Source organism: Acanthochromis polyacanthus, chromosome 5 (genome assembly GCF_021347895.1).
Source record: "Acanthochromis polyacanthus isolate Apoly-LR-REF ecotype Palm Island chromosome 5, KAUST_Apoly_ChrSc, whole genome shotgun sequence".
NCBI classification, from domain to species: Eukaryota; Metazoa; Chordata; class Actinopteri; family Pomacentridae; genus Acanthochromis; species Acanthochromis polyacanthus.
Genome location: NC_067117.1, coordinates 30,413,590 through 30,429,740, shown reverse-complemented (window position 1 = coordinate 30,429,740; position 16,151 = coordinate 30,413,590). Strand labels below are relative to the sequence as shown.

General features: G+C 40.0%; 1 protein-coding gene across 9 annotated transcripts in view; it reads right to left on the bottom strand.

The window, feature by feature from the left end:
* ptprt (protein tyrosine phosphatase receptor type T) overlaps positions 1-16,151 on the bottom strand; it is a 448,077-nt gene that overhangs the window by 305,466 nt on the left and 126,460 nt on the right. For all 9 annotated transcript variants that reach the window (XM_022195474.2, XM_051948450.1, XM_022195480.2 and 6 more), the window contains exons 5-7: positions 15,256-15,337; positions 10,591-10,706; positions 7,032-7,206 (exon numbers count right to left, since the gene is read on the bottom strand). In XM_022195474.2, the coding sequence (XP_022051166.1) occupies positions 7,032-7,206; positions 10,591-10,706; positions 15,256-15,337 (373 nt within the window). The remainder of the gene's footprint in view (positions 1-7,031; positions 7,207-10,590; positions 10,707-15,255; positions 15,338-16,151) is intronic.

Here is a 16,151-nt window from a genome sequence, read left to right as displayed (position 1 = left end):
ATACAAACAAGGTAATGAACACCAAAACACTGACACGAAACAACGAAAATGAGACAAAAACAACAAAAGCGAGATATGAAACACAAAAGTGAGACATGAAAAGATTTTCAGAGGCACAAAATGACAAAAAAAACATTGACAAACAACAAACAAGACACAAAACAGCAAAAACAAGATGTAAAAAAAAAAAAGAGAAACAAAATGACAAAAATGAGCCATGACAAAAACTGAGGTACAAAACAAAAAAAAGAGAAAAAGCAACACAACAAACCACAAAACAGCAAAAATGAGACACGAAATGACACAGATGAGACAAAAACCCAAAAAAAAGATGAGACAAAAAGAAAAAAATAGATACAAAACAACACAAACAGGACATAAAACAACAAAAACAAGTCATAAAAAGGGCAAAAATGAAACAATGTCACAGCACAATACTGCTAATTATCACAGTTCTGGATATTTCCTTCATTCTGAGCTCCTTTAGGCATCCTTTACAATCATTCATGGGTAAATTTCACTCCTTTTTCTTTAATATCAATCATTAAAAGTATTCACTCAATTTCATACTCTATATTGATATAAGGTCCAACAGATAATTGCTAGTTTGATTCTGAGAGGTTCATTTCTGCCGTCATCTCTCCTTTAGTCAATATGGCAGATATCATGTGTGGAGCTGTTCAGCAGCACTGTGTCAGTAGATTATATGCAGAATGTCCAGGCCGGGCGCTGTAACATGAGATTTCCCCGTTCACACCTGGCTGGACAACACACTAATTAACCCTGATTTCACTTAGTAGCCCAGGAGAATGCACACGGACATGCAAAACTCATCACAACAATCGTGACGCCTCACACATGCGAGTGAAAACCGATGCACACGCCCGGAGACAAATTAAGCTGCGCAAAGATGATCTGACCGCCACACACGAGCAACTATAATGTGCACAAATACACTAGAAGTCAAGGACGACGATGCACAAATTTAGCAACGCACACGTGGCTTCGTGGAGGTGTGTTCGTGTGTATTTCACTTTTTTGCAGCGCTCTCTTGTTCACAGTGCTGGCATGGCTTATTCCCCTGACACGATGCACGGCTGACAGCACCTGAGCTTCACACGTACAGACACACACACACACAAATACACAAAATTCAAGAGGATGAGCGACACACACAGACATGCACACACATTAGGGTGTTCTCAGGAGTACGGTCTGTGTGTTCTGCTAACAGATGGTAATGACAGTTTCAGTCCCTGGACTATCATCTAATCAAAACAGCACACACAAACACACACACACACACACACACACACACACACTTCAGCCTCCCATCAGATTAAAACATCCTTCACACCAAATAAGGTTAACAGCATAATTCAAGCCAAATATGCATTGAGAACATAATTTCAGTTGGCACACCACAGCACTGAGATGCAATGCAATAATACCAGCCTGAGCTAACACGTTAGCAAACACTATTTTAAATTGTGAATTACAACAGGCTGATGCTTTAGGATTAAATATGTTAAGTGATAGCTGGTCAGTGTTAATGGTTGAGCACAAGCTGAGTTGAACAACAGCAGTGCTATCGCATCAGTGTATCATTTCTAACCCTTTAATGCACACTGCTACAAGCTTTGTGCTAACAGTGCAAATGCTGAAGTGCTAAAAAAATAGCATAAATGTTTGGACTGAAAGGCGACTCAGTGTTGTAACACATTATGTTAAGAAAAAGCTGGCTCAGTGACAACATATTAGCACAAACTACTAATACTACTGAGTGATGCTAACCACGATAAGATATGACTTGTTTTTCAATTCCAGAGGAAACTATTGTGTATAGAGTATGTTAAGTACCAGTGCTAGCTAGGCGATATAGCTGTGAAATCTATTGCCAGTACATTCTTTAGTTCAACTGATATTGATAATTATTAATAATTTTTAAAGAAATCTCAGTGCTGTAGCACACTAAATCCAAGACACTGTAGAACATGCTCATTTAAAGTTTGAGATTACACATTTGCACAAAGCATGCTGAATGATGCTAAGCGCAATAGTAACACAATGGTATATAAACTAAACTAAGCTATGTTCTACTAAGTTAAGCTAATAGACCCATTTACTGTTGGTAAATAAAGAGGGCTGCGCGCACACCCTGGAGCCAGAAGTATGGCAGCTCGCAGTGGCTTGTCAAGCCATGCAGGTGCATTATCAGTAAAAGATTGCGAAAAATACTTTAAAAAAAACTCACTTTAACAAATGGCAAGAGGCTCCCACATCCCTGTACACTTACCAAATGGGACTATGACGTTAGTAAGTGGCCCAATATTCAGTGGCCTGATATTTATATTTAGTTAGTTGAAAAACCTAGAGTGTACACTAGAGAGAAGCTGCGAGCATACAAATCTATAGAGGCCTATGATTATGCAATTTATACAAGGACACTAACTAAGAGTTTTGTATTTTGATGTCTGAAATCCTACCCAGCCAAAGGCAAGGGCAGAAGACTATGATGTATGAGGCATGGGTGATCATCAACAAAGTGGAGAACTACATACACACAGCAAACTGTACCTGTATGGCGGCGACTCCAGCCACATTATTGTTTATGTCCCCCTGTCACAACAGTCGACAGGGCTTTTATTAGTGGCTCTAATCGTGTGGGAACCGACAGCTCGTCAGTATATTTTGCACTGATTTCACTTTATTTGTCACAACAGAGCACACACGTTCATTGTTGATGGTATCCTCCGTCCAATCCACTCGCTTGCTAGCCTGGAGCCACAGCCGCCTTCAGTTGCTCTGAAACGGCCGAGAGTAGGGTTGCCAACTGTCCCGTATTAGCCAGGACATCCTGTAAATTGGGCTAAATTGATTTGTCTCATACGGGATCTCAAATGTTCCATATTTGTGGGTGCCGCCATTACTGTGGTGTAACAGCGCGTCTACTCCTAAATGCTGCCTGCTGAGACAGCCGCAGATATGCTTGTAATCAAAACGTTACAGAACCACAAGAGTACTGTCAAATATATAGGTCTAGAGCTCACGCTACACTCTGGCAGCTGACCACATTCCAGAATTCAGTCAATAACAACTACCGGGCATAATCAACAGCAACAAAACAGAAACACGAAAACTGATCCAGCATCATGTCTCACAAGAACAAGGCTGGAGCCACATATTTTAGCTCACCAGAGTTTAAGACGATAACAAACCAAACCTCAGCCTGAGCTGACCGTCCTGTTTCTATAGCCCGTCTGTGAACACAAATCACACACAAACACAACTCCAAAATGACTGGAAAAGTCATAATTCCATCTATTTGCTTGCAAGTTGGATAGAATAGATCATTCAGCATGGCAATCTGCTTCATATCTGTCTTTGGTTTCATTTCACACATTAAGTAACCAGTAGCCTGAGTAAACTCCCAGTTAGCCCATAGCCTTTAAACTCTGATTAGCAGCTCACAGCCACATATCCTCCAAACAAAACACCAACACAAACTCTGCATTTTAAATGAACTGTGTCGCTCGCCCATTGACGATCTTACGATCTTCATAAGCCAATGAATTTAGCTGCAGCCGCTGTTCATCTTAAACTTAAACATCCAGCCGTGAAAAATGGCTCCTCCGGTCCAGTAATAGTTAGGTGTTGTCCTCTGGTCCAATAATAGTTAGGTGTTGTCCTCCGTTTGTTGGTAGTTTTGTGCTGTCCCTTTGTTTTTTATCCCTCCATCAGCTTTACGTCTTCACCGCTGCTAGCCTGGATAGCCTTTAGAATGCTAACCGGCTTCACCGTGCTTATCTCATGAATATTCAATTAGCCATGTGCTGCTTATGCAGATCAATAACTTTAGCACTGAACAGGAAGGAGTATCGCTACCTGATAGTTACGATAGAGAGTTGAGAGGATGTTTTTTAGTGGCACTGTGCACCTGTCCCTTATTTAGTTGTGAGAAAGTTGGCAACCCTAGCCGAGAGCCCCTTGGTATGCGGTAGAACTTAAGTCCTTCTTGAGTATTTCGGTTCATACAACCAAAAACACAACAACCTAACATTATGATACTAATAGTTCAGTGTTAGCTTTAAGTTTTGCTACTTCATGTGGTGCGAACAATGCCAGGTAAATGATATGAAGCAGTACTTCCGGCTCCATGATGCACACGCAGCTTGTTGATGACGTAGGCTCTGATGGGGCATACGATAAGACTACATTTATTTTGAATTAATCCTGTGTCTACATGATATATGATCTCTTAAGGGAGAAAAATTACAGTATTTAATTTTTAATTTAACCACTGTAAAGGACTCAAATTCATTATGGTTAAAATATGCAGATTTTATTTTGAAATGTGTTTCATGTTATTTCCTGTTATAAAGAAAGTTTATTTTGAAAGGTCACTTAGCGCGCATAGTGAGCTACAAAGGTAAACAGTACATGGTAATGACGGTAAGAAGCACAGAGAGTAAGGAGTGATAAAAACGGCAAAGATAAAAGGGAGAGTAAGGTGTAATAAGGAATTTAGCTCCAGTTGAAAGTGGCAACAAGGTACGGTAATTATCTTCTCAAGGTTATGGTTTAAAGGAAATACGGCGTTACCTTTGAAGCTAGTGTGGCAAGCTAACGTGATATTTCTGTGTTTATTTCCGTTTTAGCTCTTACGTTGGTCCTATGTTGAGCAACGTTGGTCTAAGTTGGACTTGCAAACTGCAGCCTGGTTTATGACCTGTAAATAAAAGACATTCGACCATCAGGCTTTTCACTGATTTCAACTGGTACGCTACAACCACTTTAGCCTATTAAAACAGACATCTAATGATTGTTTGGTTCACACAACTATGAAAAACATACAAATTAAAAATACATTGATACATACAGAAAGTAAAAATGGAGGGAAGTGGTTAATGCTTCAAGCTACTCATCAGAAGGTCAGTATGGCTACGTGATTACTTCCTAACAAGTTGAGCTATGCGAAAAGGCAAGAATTCCCAATGTGGGATCAAATAAGGGTATCAAACAAATACAAAAATTAATAAGTAAGAGTCAGTTTCAGACCAGGAGCAGCTGTTACTAGCCTCCTTGCACACCTTAAAATAAGGTCTTCGATGCAGGTCATGGGCATCTCTTAGGTGGAGGTAGTGGGGAATGCAGGATTGTGGGTGTTTCTAGTGTTTATATACATACAACACATGCATATAATAGTGTTTTAATTTCATATTTTTTTCCCATTTTGCATTGATAAACACCAATCCCAGTTGACCACAGTCTCCATCAGAGTAGGACTACAGATATGGATAGAGGTAAAGGGAGGCGCAGGTGAACATGGACTGCAGGGAAACCACAGTGAAAGCTCCATTATCTAGATATAAGAGGCTGTTTACTAGCCAGGCAGCAAGCATGCTTGGTGTGGGCTCATATAGCAGAACTTTGTGCTTTTGATATTGAAGAGAAACTAAAGAACATTCTTAGAATCAATCTTCTTATTGCTATTGATGAAATGTCTATTGCCTAGGCTTAGCGATTAGCAAAGCAAGGTTTGGTGCACTTTTTTACTGTCAAGAGGTGTTCAGGTTTACAACAATTCCTTAACATTTCTTCTTCACCTTAAACCTGAAAGTCAGTGAGTCGAAGGTGGAGACAGAGATGGTCATAAAGACAGATTTCACAACACAGAGTGCAACAGAAGGAGACTGGCGAAGGTAAAGGAACGTAATTATGTCTGACAACAACAGATAGCTGCTATGCTATAATTCTATCAAAGGCCTTGCAACAATATTATCCAGCCTCCTCTGCACATCAATATCCGTCTCAGCAGGAGGGAACTGGATTTCCTGTAGTTCACAAGGACCATGGGATGGAGAGTGGGAAGCCAAATCACAGATTCATTTGTGTTTTTGCACTGTATATTGAGAGGAAGCGCTGAGCTGATAGATCACATTAGAGGATGTGAATGTCGTCATCAAAGGGATTAATCAGTCAGTGTAAGGAACTGCTAAAAGGAGGAAATAAGTGACAGAAAATCAGCGAATAAGAAAGAAAATGGACAGGAATTGAAGAGATAAGATGAAATATGATTTTTTTTTGTTTAATTTTGTGATTAGAACTCAAATTACTGCACGTTTTAGCAACAAATGCTCAGATGATTCCATTACATATAAGCTTCATTAGCTTCCAAGTGAGATAAAACATGTCTGACAACATGGTGTAGCCTCTGCTTGCTCTTGCATTTCAGTAAAACTGTGGAAAAGTTGTGAAATATTTATATGGTATGCTGCATTTTTTTTTAAAGCTAGTTCCATTACATCACACTACAAAAATCAATTACTAGTGTACATGTTGCACATTCCCTTGGTTTTTTTTCTGTATTTGGACATCTTGCGCAGTTTTCGGACCACCAAAAGGGTTCTTCTACCTTAGAAGTATTCAACTTTTCTGTGCATTCCTGGTGAACTGCTGCTGTAATTCATCCCTCGTCCTAAATTGGATGAAATGTTTGGACAAACTTTTACGCTTTTCATGCAAACTGAACACCTCAAATTAGGTGGCTTTGAATAATTTGTGCCTCTAGTTTATGTTTGCGTTCTTGAAATTGAAAGAACTAACCGGTCAAAGTGTTTATTCTATAGCTTGGGAGAAAGAGACGCAACACAAATCAAAAACATTAGGAGGAAAATGAAGTGAGAGACGGACAAAGACTGGCAGAAACGGAGTGAAAGAGCCTCATTGGGAGTTCTAGTCACTGTTCTCAAGTCTTCAGTATTCCATCCTCAGCATTCTCACTGCACTAATGAGCAGCAGCCAAACACACACACACAAACGCACACAAACTACACAACATGGGCTTGTTTCTCACTTTCTAAAGAAGCTGCCCCACTTTACCGTATCCACGCTGATCAGATTTGTCCATGCTGCTCTCCTTTCCCCCCTTCTGAATTCACCTCCAGTACTCTGGTTTGAAAGTTTACCTCCTGTAGTTTACTTCCTGCTTGTGGTTCACATGAGCCAAGATAAAGTGAGGCTGAACTTACCTTTGACGATGAGGTCGGCGTAGTTGGACACCCCCGACCCGCCGTCCGACCGGATGACGCAGCGATAACGGCTGGTGCTGCGTTGTGACGTGTCGCCGACGCTGACGGTTGCTGAGAAACGTCGATGGTTCACCACCCTGGTCACCATCAGTGCCGTGTCCTTACCGTTCCACTGCTGCATGATAGGAAAGGTAAGACCAATCGGTTAAGTAGTGAAAAAAACAGACATTTTAAGCACAATGTCTGCTAAAAGGTCTCACAGTTGCTGCTTTTGTCTTTATCTGACAAATATAAGATTCTCTTACACCAAATGCAACATTAACTCAAAGGTTTATGCAGGAAAATAAAGATCTGCTGGTGCTGCATTGACAGACGGGTCTCAGATTAAGGTAAAATATGAACCCTACAGTGAGGCAATCTGTTTGCGCTGTTTTGTTCTGGGGATGATTTTGCTGACAGGGGTTGTCTCTTTTGAGGGAATTGTAATTGCAAATCAACAAAAAGTTGGTCTGAGCGATCAGATCTGTGAGATCTAGTTATCTATTCTACAGAACAATCCGTAATACACTTTAAAAAATATATGGTTAGAAACTGTAAAATCTGATGTGTCCTTGGAGTCAAAAACAAGAATAATGATTAACAGCAGGCTGCTACAAAAACTGATGGTGTCACCTAAACTACAAGGGCCATGAAATGACACAACTGAGACCAAAAATGACAAAAAGTGAGACACTAGATGGCACAAAACAATAAAAACAAAACATAAAATGACAAAAAACAGACAAAAAAAATGACAGAAACGGGTCACAAAGTAACACAAATGTGAAAGAAATGAGAAAAAAGAGACACAAAGCAACAAAAATGAAAGATTAAATGATGAAAATGAGACATAAAACAACACAAAACAATGAAAACGAGACATAAAATGACCAAATAAAGAAGGAAAAAATGACAGAAACTTTGCATAAAACAACACAAATGAGGAACAAAATGACAAAAAAAAAACAGGCACAAAACAATAAAAATGAGACACTACATTATGTAAATGAGACATAAAACAACACAGACAAGGCATGAAACAATATAAAGGAACAAAAAACGAGGCACAAAACAACAAACAACAAAAAAAATCTGACACAAAACTGCTAAAATGAGAAATAAAACTAAAAACATTAGACATAACACAATGCAAACAAGGCTTACAGGGATTGTAAACGCTATAGAATTTATTAAAAAAAAGATTCTGAAATGATTTTTTTTCATGAATGGCATTTGGTTTGTTGCTATGTGAAGAACACTGAAGCCAGAAAATGCATATGTAAAAGTGGAAAAGAACCTTTGCAGCTGCAATGCACAATTAAGGGACTCGCATGAGTACACATGAAAGAACGGACTGATTAAACCTGCTCTGCAGGCCAAAAAATCTAGATTTTTTCACTAAAGTTACGGTTGAAATGACATATCAGAAGCCTGGCAGGAAACAGAGGACATTTAAGCCGTGCAAGTCAGACATGAAATCTAAAAGGTGCACCGCTGCCACATTTTGCTTGACATATGATCCTCGTATCCCCATGTCCAATCTTTTCTAACCGCTGTATTATCGGCCAATTTGGAAAAAAATGTTTCCCCAGCGGACCCCGTCAGGAGGGTCACTGCTCTCCATTGCAAATGTCATTACTATACCCAGCAGTGGAATGTGCAGTGAAAAACATGCAAGCTTGCCAATGCACATGCATGTAAACTAGAATGAGTACATAGGCATGGCTGCACACAACACACACACGCACACACAGACAGCGCACACACACACACACACACACACACAACGCGTCACTAGTGCCGAGATGGAGTCATTGGTGCGAAGCAGAACAAGGACTTTTAATCAGTCCTGAAATAGAGCTGGGAGGGCTGCTAGAGATGTTTGCCTCAGAGTAGTTTTTTATTATTATTTTTTGAATAAAGTGGAATAAATGGATCATAACTGCATTTGCTACATTGGTTTTTGATACAATTTGGAGGTTTATTGCTGCATAGTAAATACCTATTTATCCTCGCTGTCTATTACAATCATCTCAACTCAATTTATAAAGTAAATAAAATACAGAAATTGAAAAAAAAAAAAGCCCTGGCCAAGAGTTTAATCACCATTTTACGACTGTGCTCAGAGACATAACAGACATAGCATTTCTCCTTAACTTTAACTGCTGAGGCTGTTATTCAGGCCTCAAGAAAAACAACAAACACTGCTTTTATTTTTGTGATTTTTTTAAAAGGAGTAAGACGGTCCCATCTTCTCCCTTCTCAGTTTTACTTCAGCATGTACGTTACACCCCCTGTCAAAAGGTTTAGGACAGGTTCTCATTTATTTGAATCAGAAAGTGTCCTAAAACTTTTGACAGGGGGTGTATATGAATGAATATCAACTAAGAAATTGCCATTGAAACATAGCCACATTCTAACAGTGTCGTACTGTATTTTTTGTTTGTTTCTTTTTCCAAATATGGCTAAAAAGTGTAAAATCAGATGCGTCTTGGTCGTCATAAACAAGGCAAACATTAACAGCAAACTGCTGTAAAAACTGATGGTGTCATCTGAACAAACAATGTGATAAAAAAATGACACAAATGAGACACAAAAAAAGATAAAACGGCAACAAAGAGACATAAAATGACTACAAATAGTCACAAAACAGCAAATACAAGACACAAAGTGAGACAAACAGGACACAAAACGGCATAAACAGACATGGGACAACCAAGGTAAGACACAAAACGACAAAAATGAGACGCAAAACAACACAAATGAGACATAAAATGACTAAAAACAGACACAAAACAAGAAAAACAAGATACAAAGTGACACAAATGAGACAAAACTACAAGAAAAATACATGAAACAATGTATAAAAGGACCAAAAATGACACAAAGTAACAAAAAACTTAGACAAAAAGCAAACCTTAGAAGCACAAAACAGCAAAAATTAGACAAAACCGCACAAACAAAACATAAATTCACTCAAACAAGGCAAGAATGGGGAAAAACAGCATGACATGAACGAGACACTAAACAATAAAACAGACAACAAAAATGAGACACAAAAAGACTCTCATATTCACTAAACAACAAAAAGACACAAAAAAACAGCAATGAGCCACACAACAGCACAAACGAGACATAAAACTACTCAGACTAGACACAAAATTACAACAAACACAGTACAAGAAAACATAAGACATGAAACTACAGTTACAGGAGGTTGAAGGTGGTTAGAATGGCAGCACATCTGAAAAACAGTATATTATTGGAAATTCTTTATATATATATATACAGCAGTCATTGGACAATCCAATATAACGTTTGTTTTTACTCTGAAAGTTGGCAAAAGCCCCAGAAATTCATTATCGGTTAATCTCTACAGAAACTACACTGCCTTCACTAATCATTTTGCCATTACTAACCAGAACTTCTCAGTTATCACAGTTTTTTGAGCTCCCTTTATATCACCTTTACATGCCGATATGATTCATGCAAAAACTTCCTGATATGAAGGCATACGAACCTGCAGCCACAGTTTATCGTGCTGAGACCACTTCCCTCCCGCCGTGCACTGAAACGTGGCGTTCTGACCCACATTCACCTCCACGTTCTGCAGACGCAGGAAGTGAGGCGCTTTACCTGCAACACAAAATGGACGGCGTGTAAATAAGTGGGAGAAAAGGTCTATGAAGAAGATAAACACGCTCTCAGACAGTCTTTCTGATGCACCGTATCAAGTTTTTAATATGAGTTAATTTAGCTGAAGGCATCAAATGTATGAAATCTGAAAGAAAAAGAACCCAGGTCATGCGGGTTCAAGCTTTTTTAATTAGTCTCTCGAGAAACATCCCCTGGATAAATTAATTCTGCCTGAATACGTCCTCGGGCTCTCTGAACTGAAACAAGTTCGATAATCATGTAACTGAGTAAATGGCCGGCTGCCGAAAGATTGTTATTGAAGATTTCACACTGGATTCACGCTGGCATTAAGAGAAACAACTTGCATAATATATTTTCTTGCTAAACAACACTAATCCAGTTGAAACGGAACTTAATATTGTTGTCTGGAGGAAGGCGGAGAAAGTCACGGTCCGACAGACAGACGTCGGGTGACTTTGGTCTGGCATTGAGACCAGTCTACGAGTGGTTAATTTCATTTGGACTGTCTGCAGACAGAGATAAGCCTAACGGGGTATGCATCGATCATTTAACAATGATAATTTGCTCTGACACTAATGGTCAGGTTGTTGCAAATGACAAGGACTTAGATATGAAGCTTGTTTTTTTAATAGCGCTGCACAATTTGTGCGCTTCTCCTCTGTCTGCTTGCATTAGCTCAGATTTTTGTTTTCCAGGGTTTTTTTTCCAATTCCATTGTGATTATGTCTGCTCTCTTCTGTCCATTTTCCACCATTGACGCACTCATTTCAGACTAATGTGATTAGTAGCTGGCACACATGAACTTAGCTGCACATATGAACTCATGCAAAGCAATAAGAAAGTGGCATACAGGAAGAAATGAGAGGTTGTCGGTAGGTATGGAACAAGAGGACAAAAAATTAATTCTGGTAGCTTGTTCAAAGTAAAACCAAGACAACTTTGGGTTTTCTTGTTATTTGTTCAAGTTATTATAATTAACTTTTTATTATTGTTTGTTAAGTAATGAAGAAGACTCAACCAGTAGCTATGGGTTTCAGGGTGGATAGTGATGCCGGTTATTGGTAGTTAAGAAAGGCTGATATTTGGAATTGATATACATTAAATGCAATGCTTTGACAGCATGTGATATCACAGAACCTCTCATTCATAACTACACCTCTGCATTAATAAGGGTGACTGTAACTGAATATATAAAACAGAAACAGGAGTGAATAAATTAGGATGCTCTCAACTGAGATGTATCGGTTTATCTCCTGCAGTTACATCTATTTGCTTCATTTTTCACTGTATTATCAACTTTATTGCCTGCTAATGTCCAGGGGCCTCACTTATAAAGCTTGCGTACGCACAAAACAGGGCTAGAAAGTGGCGTACGCCACTTTCTACGCAAAGGTTGTGATTTATAAAAACAAACCAGGCGTGAGAATGTGCGCACCGGTGCGCCAACCTTGATTCTTGATGCTTGCTTACGCACAAAACAGGGCGTAAATCACAAACTTTGCGTAGAAAGTGGCGCACGCTGTGTACGTTGTGATTTCTAAAACAAACTTGGCGTGAGAATGTGCGCACCGGTGCGCCAACTTTGATGCTTGCTTAAGTACATTTTGGAGACAGAGGGAACGGCAGAGCCGGAGGGTGAAGTGGCGAATTGAAACCAGATTGATCTCAAACCTTTATTGTTATCACATATTAGACTTGTAGAGCCGGATAATCATAAACCCTCATTGTTGTAGATGTTCCTATAGTGCACCATTCGGCCGACGACTGTATTTGCAGAACTATGTTCATATATCAATCAGGGGCGGATTGAACGTTATTTCATTCGGTCGTTTGACCGAAGGGCCGGTCCACATCTGGGGCCGGTGCGGTGATCTTTATTAAATAATTTTGTTTACTGATCACCCGGTGCCCGTATGGCTCATCGGGGAAAACAGAAGCCCCATTTGCAGGGGTGGTCTCCGACGCAGTGGCCTGGCTTCGATTCCTGCCCACGGCACTTTTATGCATGTCTTCCCCCTACTCTTCTCCCCATTTCCTGTCACTCTTCACTAGTAAAAAGGCAAAAAAAAGTAAAGAATTTTGTTTATTTATCCATATGCGGCCGAATGGGATGAGCGTCCAACCATTAATCAGCCCTGTACAGGCACGCAGGCACACATGCTTCACACCACAACCCCCGAGTGAAGATGAATTTCTCTATGTGAACCGAAAAAATGTACATTCAATCAGTGTACAAATTATTTGTACATCGGACATGATCATAACAAATTTAGTGGCAGGGTGGCCTGGGTCAACACATGATTCATTCATCCTGACGCACAGCAGTGAAAAGACTGCAGGCCGGCGCTGCATAAAATGCGTGGATCAGCAGCTTATTTATATACAGATACATTCATGAGTTACTTTGCATTGACCATTCATGGTAAAATGTGGGTGTGTTGTGGGTGGAATGTGAGGTGGATCCACCTGTGCAATCTTCCAGCTGGTGTGTGATTTATCAAGAAATTGCGTGCAGCTGTGCTTACGCACAGTTTTATAAATCAGGGGTGAAGGGCATACGCCCATTTCGGATTTTCAGCGTACACAAACTTTAGTATGGATCCTACGCAATGTTTTATAAATGGGGCCCCAGACCTTGAAGCATTATAAATTATACTTTTCCAGACTCTGTTTCAGGATAATCTGTGGCTGCCTTCTAACTTAGTCACTAGCCTTTAGCATAGCATTAGCCACTGTGAGAAAAGCTCATTTCCTGGTTTGTGGCAACGGTTTGTGTTTATTGTTCAGTTTTTGCTGCTATAAGTCTTGGGACCTGAAGTAGCACATTGAATTTATCAATAATCAGCCCATAGAAAAATTGCTTATTAGAAAAACGGCAAGTATCGGCTTCGATAATCGGCCTGGCTGATAATCGGTCTATTCTTAGTAACACCATCTTGTAAAAACTAGGTTCTCAGCTCAGTCGGCTCAAGTACAGCAAACCTCCAGAGGACAGAGGGAGACTGGAGCCAAACTACATAATTTAGTCTTTAAAGGTGTGTGAACAGACTGGACAAAGACATGAGGCTAACAGATTTTTAATCAGCCTAAAAATGACCGTGTGTACAGCTGTCATTGGATAATCTGGTGAGCAGGGCTTTAAAACTATTTCTCCTACAGTTAGGACATAAACTTCATGGGAGGAACATATCTTATAAATGAAGTGGAAAACATTTGTAAACCTGAGGAGGCATCACCTCAAACAAAGCCTGGATCTGTCAGTCTGCCACTGTGTTATTAACTGTTGATGAGCTAATGAAGCCACAGAGGACAAACTGGCACCAGAAAACAACACTGTACCTGCTGGCTGCTCTGCTGTATTTAATACTGCAGTGTGGAAGCAAAAAGCACCCGAAGAAATAAGTGTGACGACCCAGAGAAAACACTGAAAGACACGCTTCTGTAAAATTACAGTAAAATAACTGCAGCTGTGGTCGCCTGTATTTTCCTGCATTTCTAGTTTCCAGTTGTATTTATTTAAACAGCTAATTTGGGATTCATTCCAGCACTCTACATTAGAATATGAGCTTAATTCTTTAATACTGTAATTACTCTCATATGTAGCAGTTTTCTGCCCTGTTTGTGTCATTTTGTGTCTCATTTGTGCCGTTTTGTGTCTTGTTAGTGCTGGTTTGTGTCTTGTTTTTGTTGTTTTGCTCTTGTTTGTGTCATTTTGTGTCTCATTTGTGTTGTTTTTTGTCCCCTTTTTGGCATTATGCGTCTCATTTTTGTCAATATGTTTCTTGTTTGCGTCTTTTTGTCTCACATTTTGTACTGTTTGGTGTTGCATGTCATTATGTGTCTTGTTTGTGTCATTTAGTTTCCTATTTGTACCATTTTGTGTCTCATTTGTGCTGTTTTGTGTCTGTTTGTGTCATCTTTATGTCTTGTACTGGTTGTTTTGTTTGATTTTGAGTCTCATTTGTGTTGTTTTGTGATTACAACATCAGTTTTATACAGTAGCCTGCTGTTAACTTCTTGTTTTTGGTGTCAAAAAAGCATCAGATTTTACAGTTTCTAAAACAGTTACCACATTATTTGCACAATTGTTTAGTCAGTGTGATTTGGTCCTCTTTTTCCTGCAGAAGAAACAAGATCTTGCTTTGTGCCAGTAAAGTTGAATTAAACTATACCTCCGAAGTTTAAACACAGCCCGATAAGAACAGCCTGTGGGGCTTTGAGGGAGCAACAGCGAGCCGACAGTGAGGAGGAAGTAGGCCACAGAGTGGTGCAGTAAGTAGTCCAGAGTTTTTTGTGAAGCAAAGTGTTTCTGTCAGATTTGAGTGATGAAGACCCTGAGTTTGGACCTTCTTCCCTGCTCTCTGCAATCTGTCTGCGAGCCTCACAATCTGTCCTGTACGCTGTGTTTCTGTGTGCGTGTGTGTGTGTTGCAGCTATAAAACAGATGATGCTCAGCGGGGCTACAGTTGTGCAGGGTCAACCGTTGCCATGACGCCACACATACATATACACAATCTCTCTCACTTACGGCACGGGTGAGCCAGGACTCGTATGTCATCGATGCCGATGAAACCTGGGTGGCCTTGGACTGAAACCGCTTCAAATATTACCTGAGAAGAGCAGAAAGCAAAAATAATAATAAATAAATAAATGTTGAGTTACAGTTTTCTAATGCACTGTATGAAAGACTGAGACACAGAAACTTTCTTTTATCCTCAGTCTGCAACATCTTGACGTCCCCGTGAAGCTCATATGGGAGCCCCAGGGGAATTTTCCACTAAAAGTCAGCAACTATTCCTCTTTTTCACTCCATCCCTTCTGTCTCCGTCCTTATGCCAACCACATATGCAGTCCCTCCTCCTCCTCCTTCTTCATTTAAACCATTTTCCTTCCTTTTGCTGCATTCTCGACCTCTTGTCTTTCTCTGTCTCTACGCATTTCGCATCTCTTTATGAGCTATTGTTCTATTCTTCTTGTAATTGCTCTTTTTCTGAGTTCATCTCCCTCCAGACCCGTCCTTAGACTTCTTTCCTCAGACTTATACACTCACTCTCTGGGTGACAGGCAGTCAGCAGGGCTGTCAGGGGGCCATGCACTCCTGACCCACACACAGACACAATAGTACACAAATACACGATGCGAACACACACTATTGCACGCACACACACACACACACCTCTGCGCTGTACTTGTCAGGATCCTCAACAGTATAAGCTGTGACTCAGCCTGAATACTAAAGACTTCTGGGAAGTCTTCACTCTCTTCTGTTCCTTCAAAAAATAAATCCCTCCTTGTCTGGCATGCATGTCAAGTTTCTAGAAGTCAGAGACACTCATTTTGCCGTTTTTTGTTGCAAAAACACTCTGACAGTGCTGTTTCCTGTGTTAATTTGAAGCATGATAGCATTTAACACTGACACTTCAT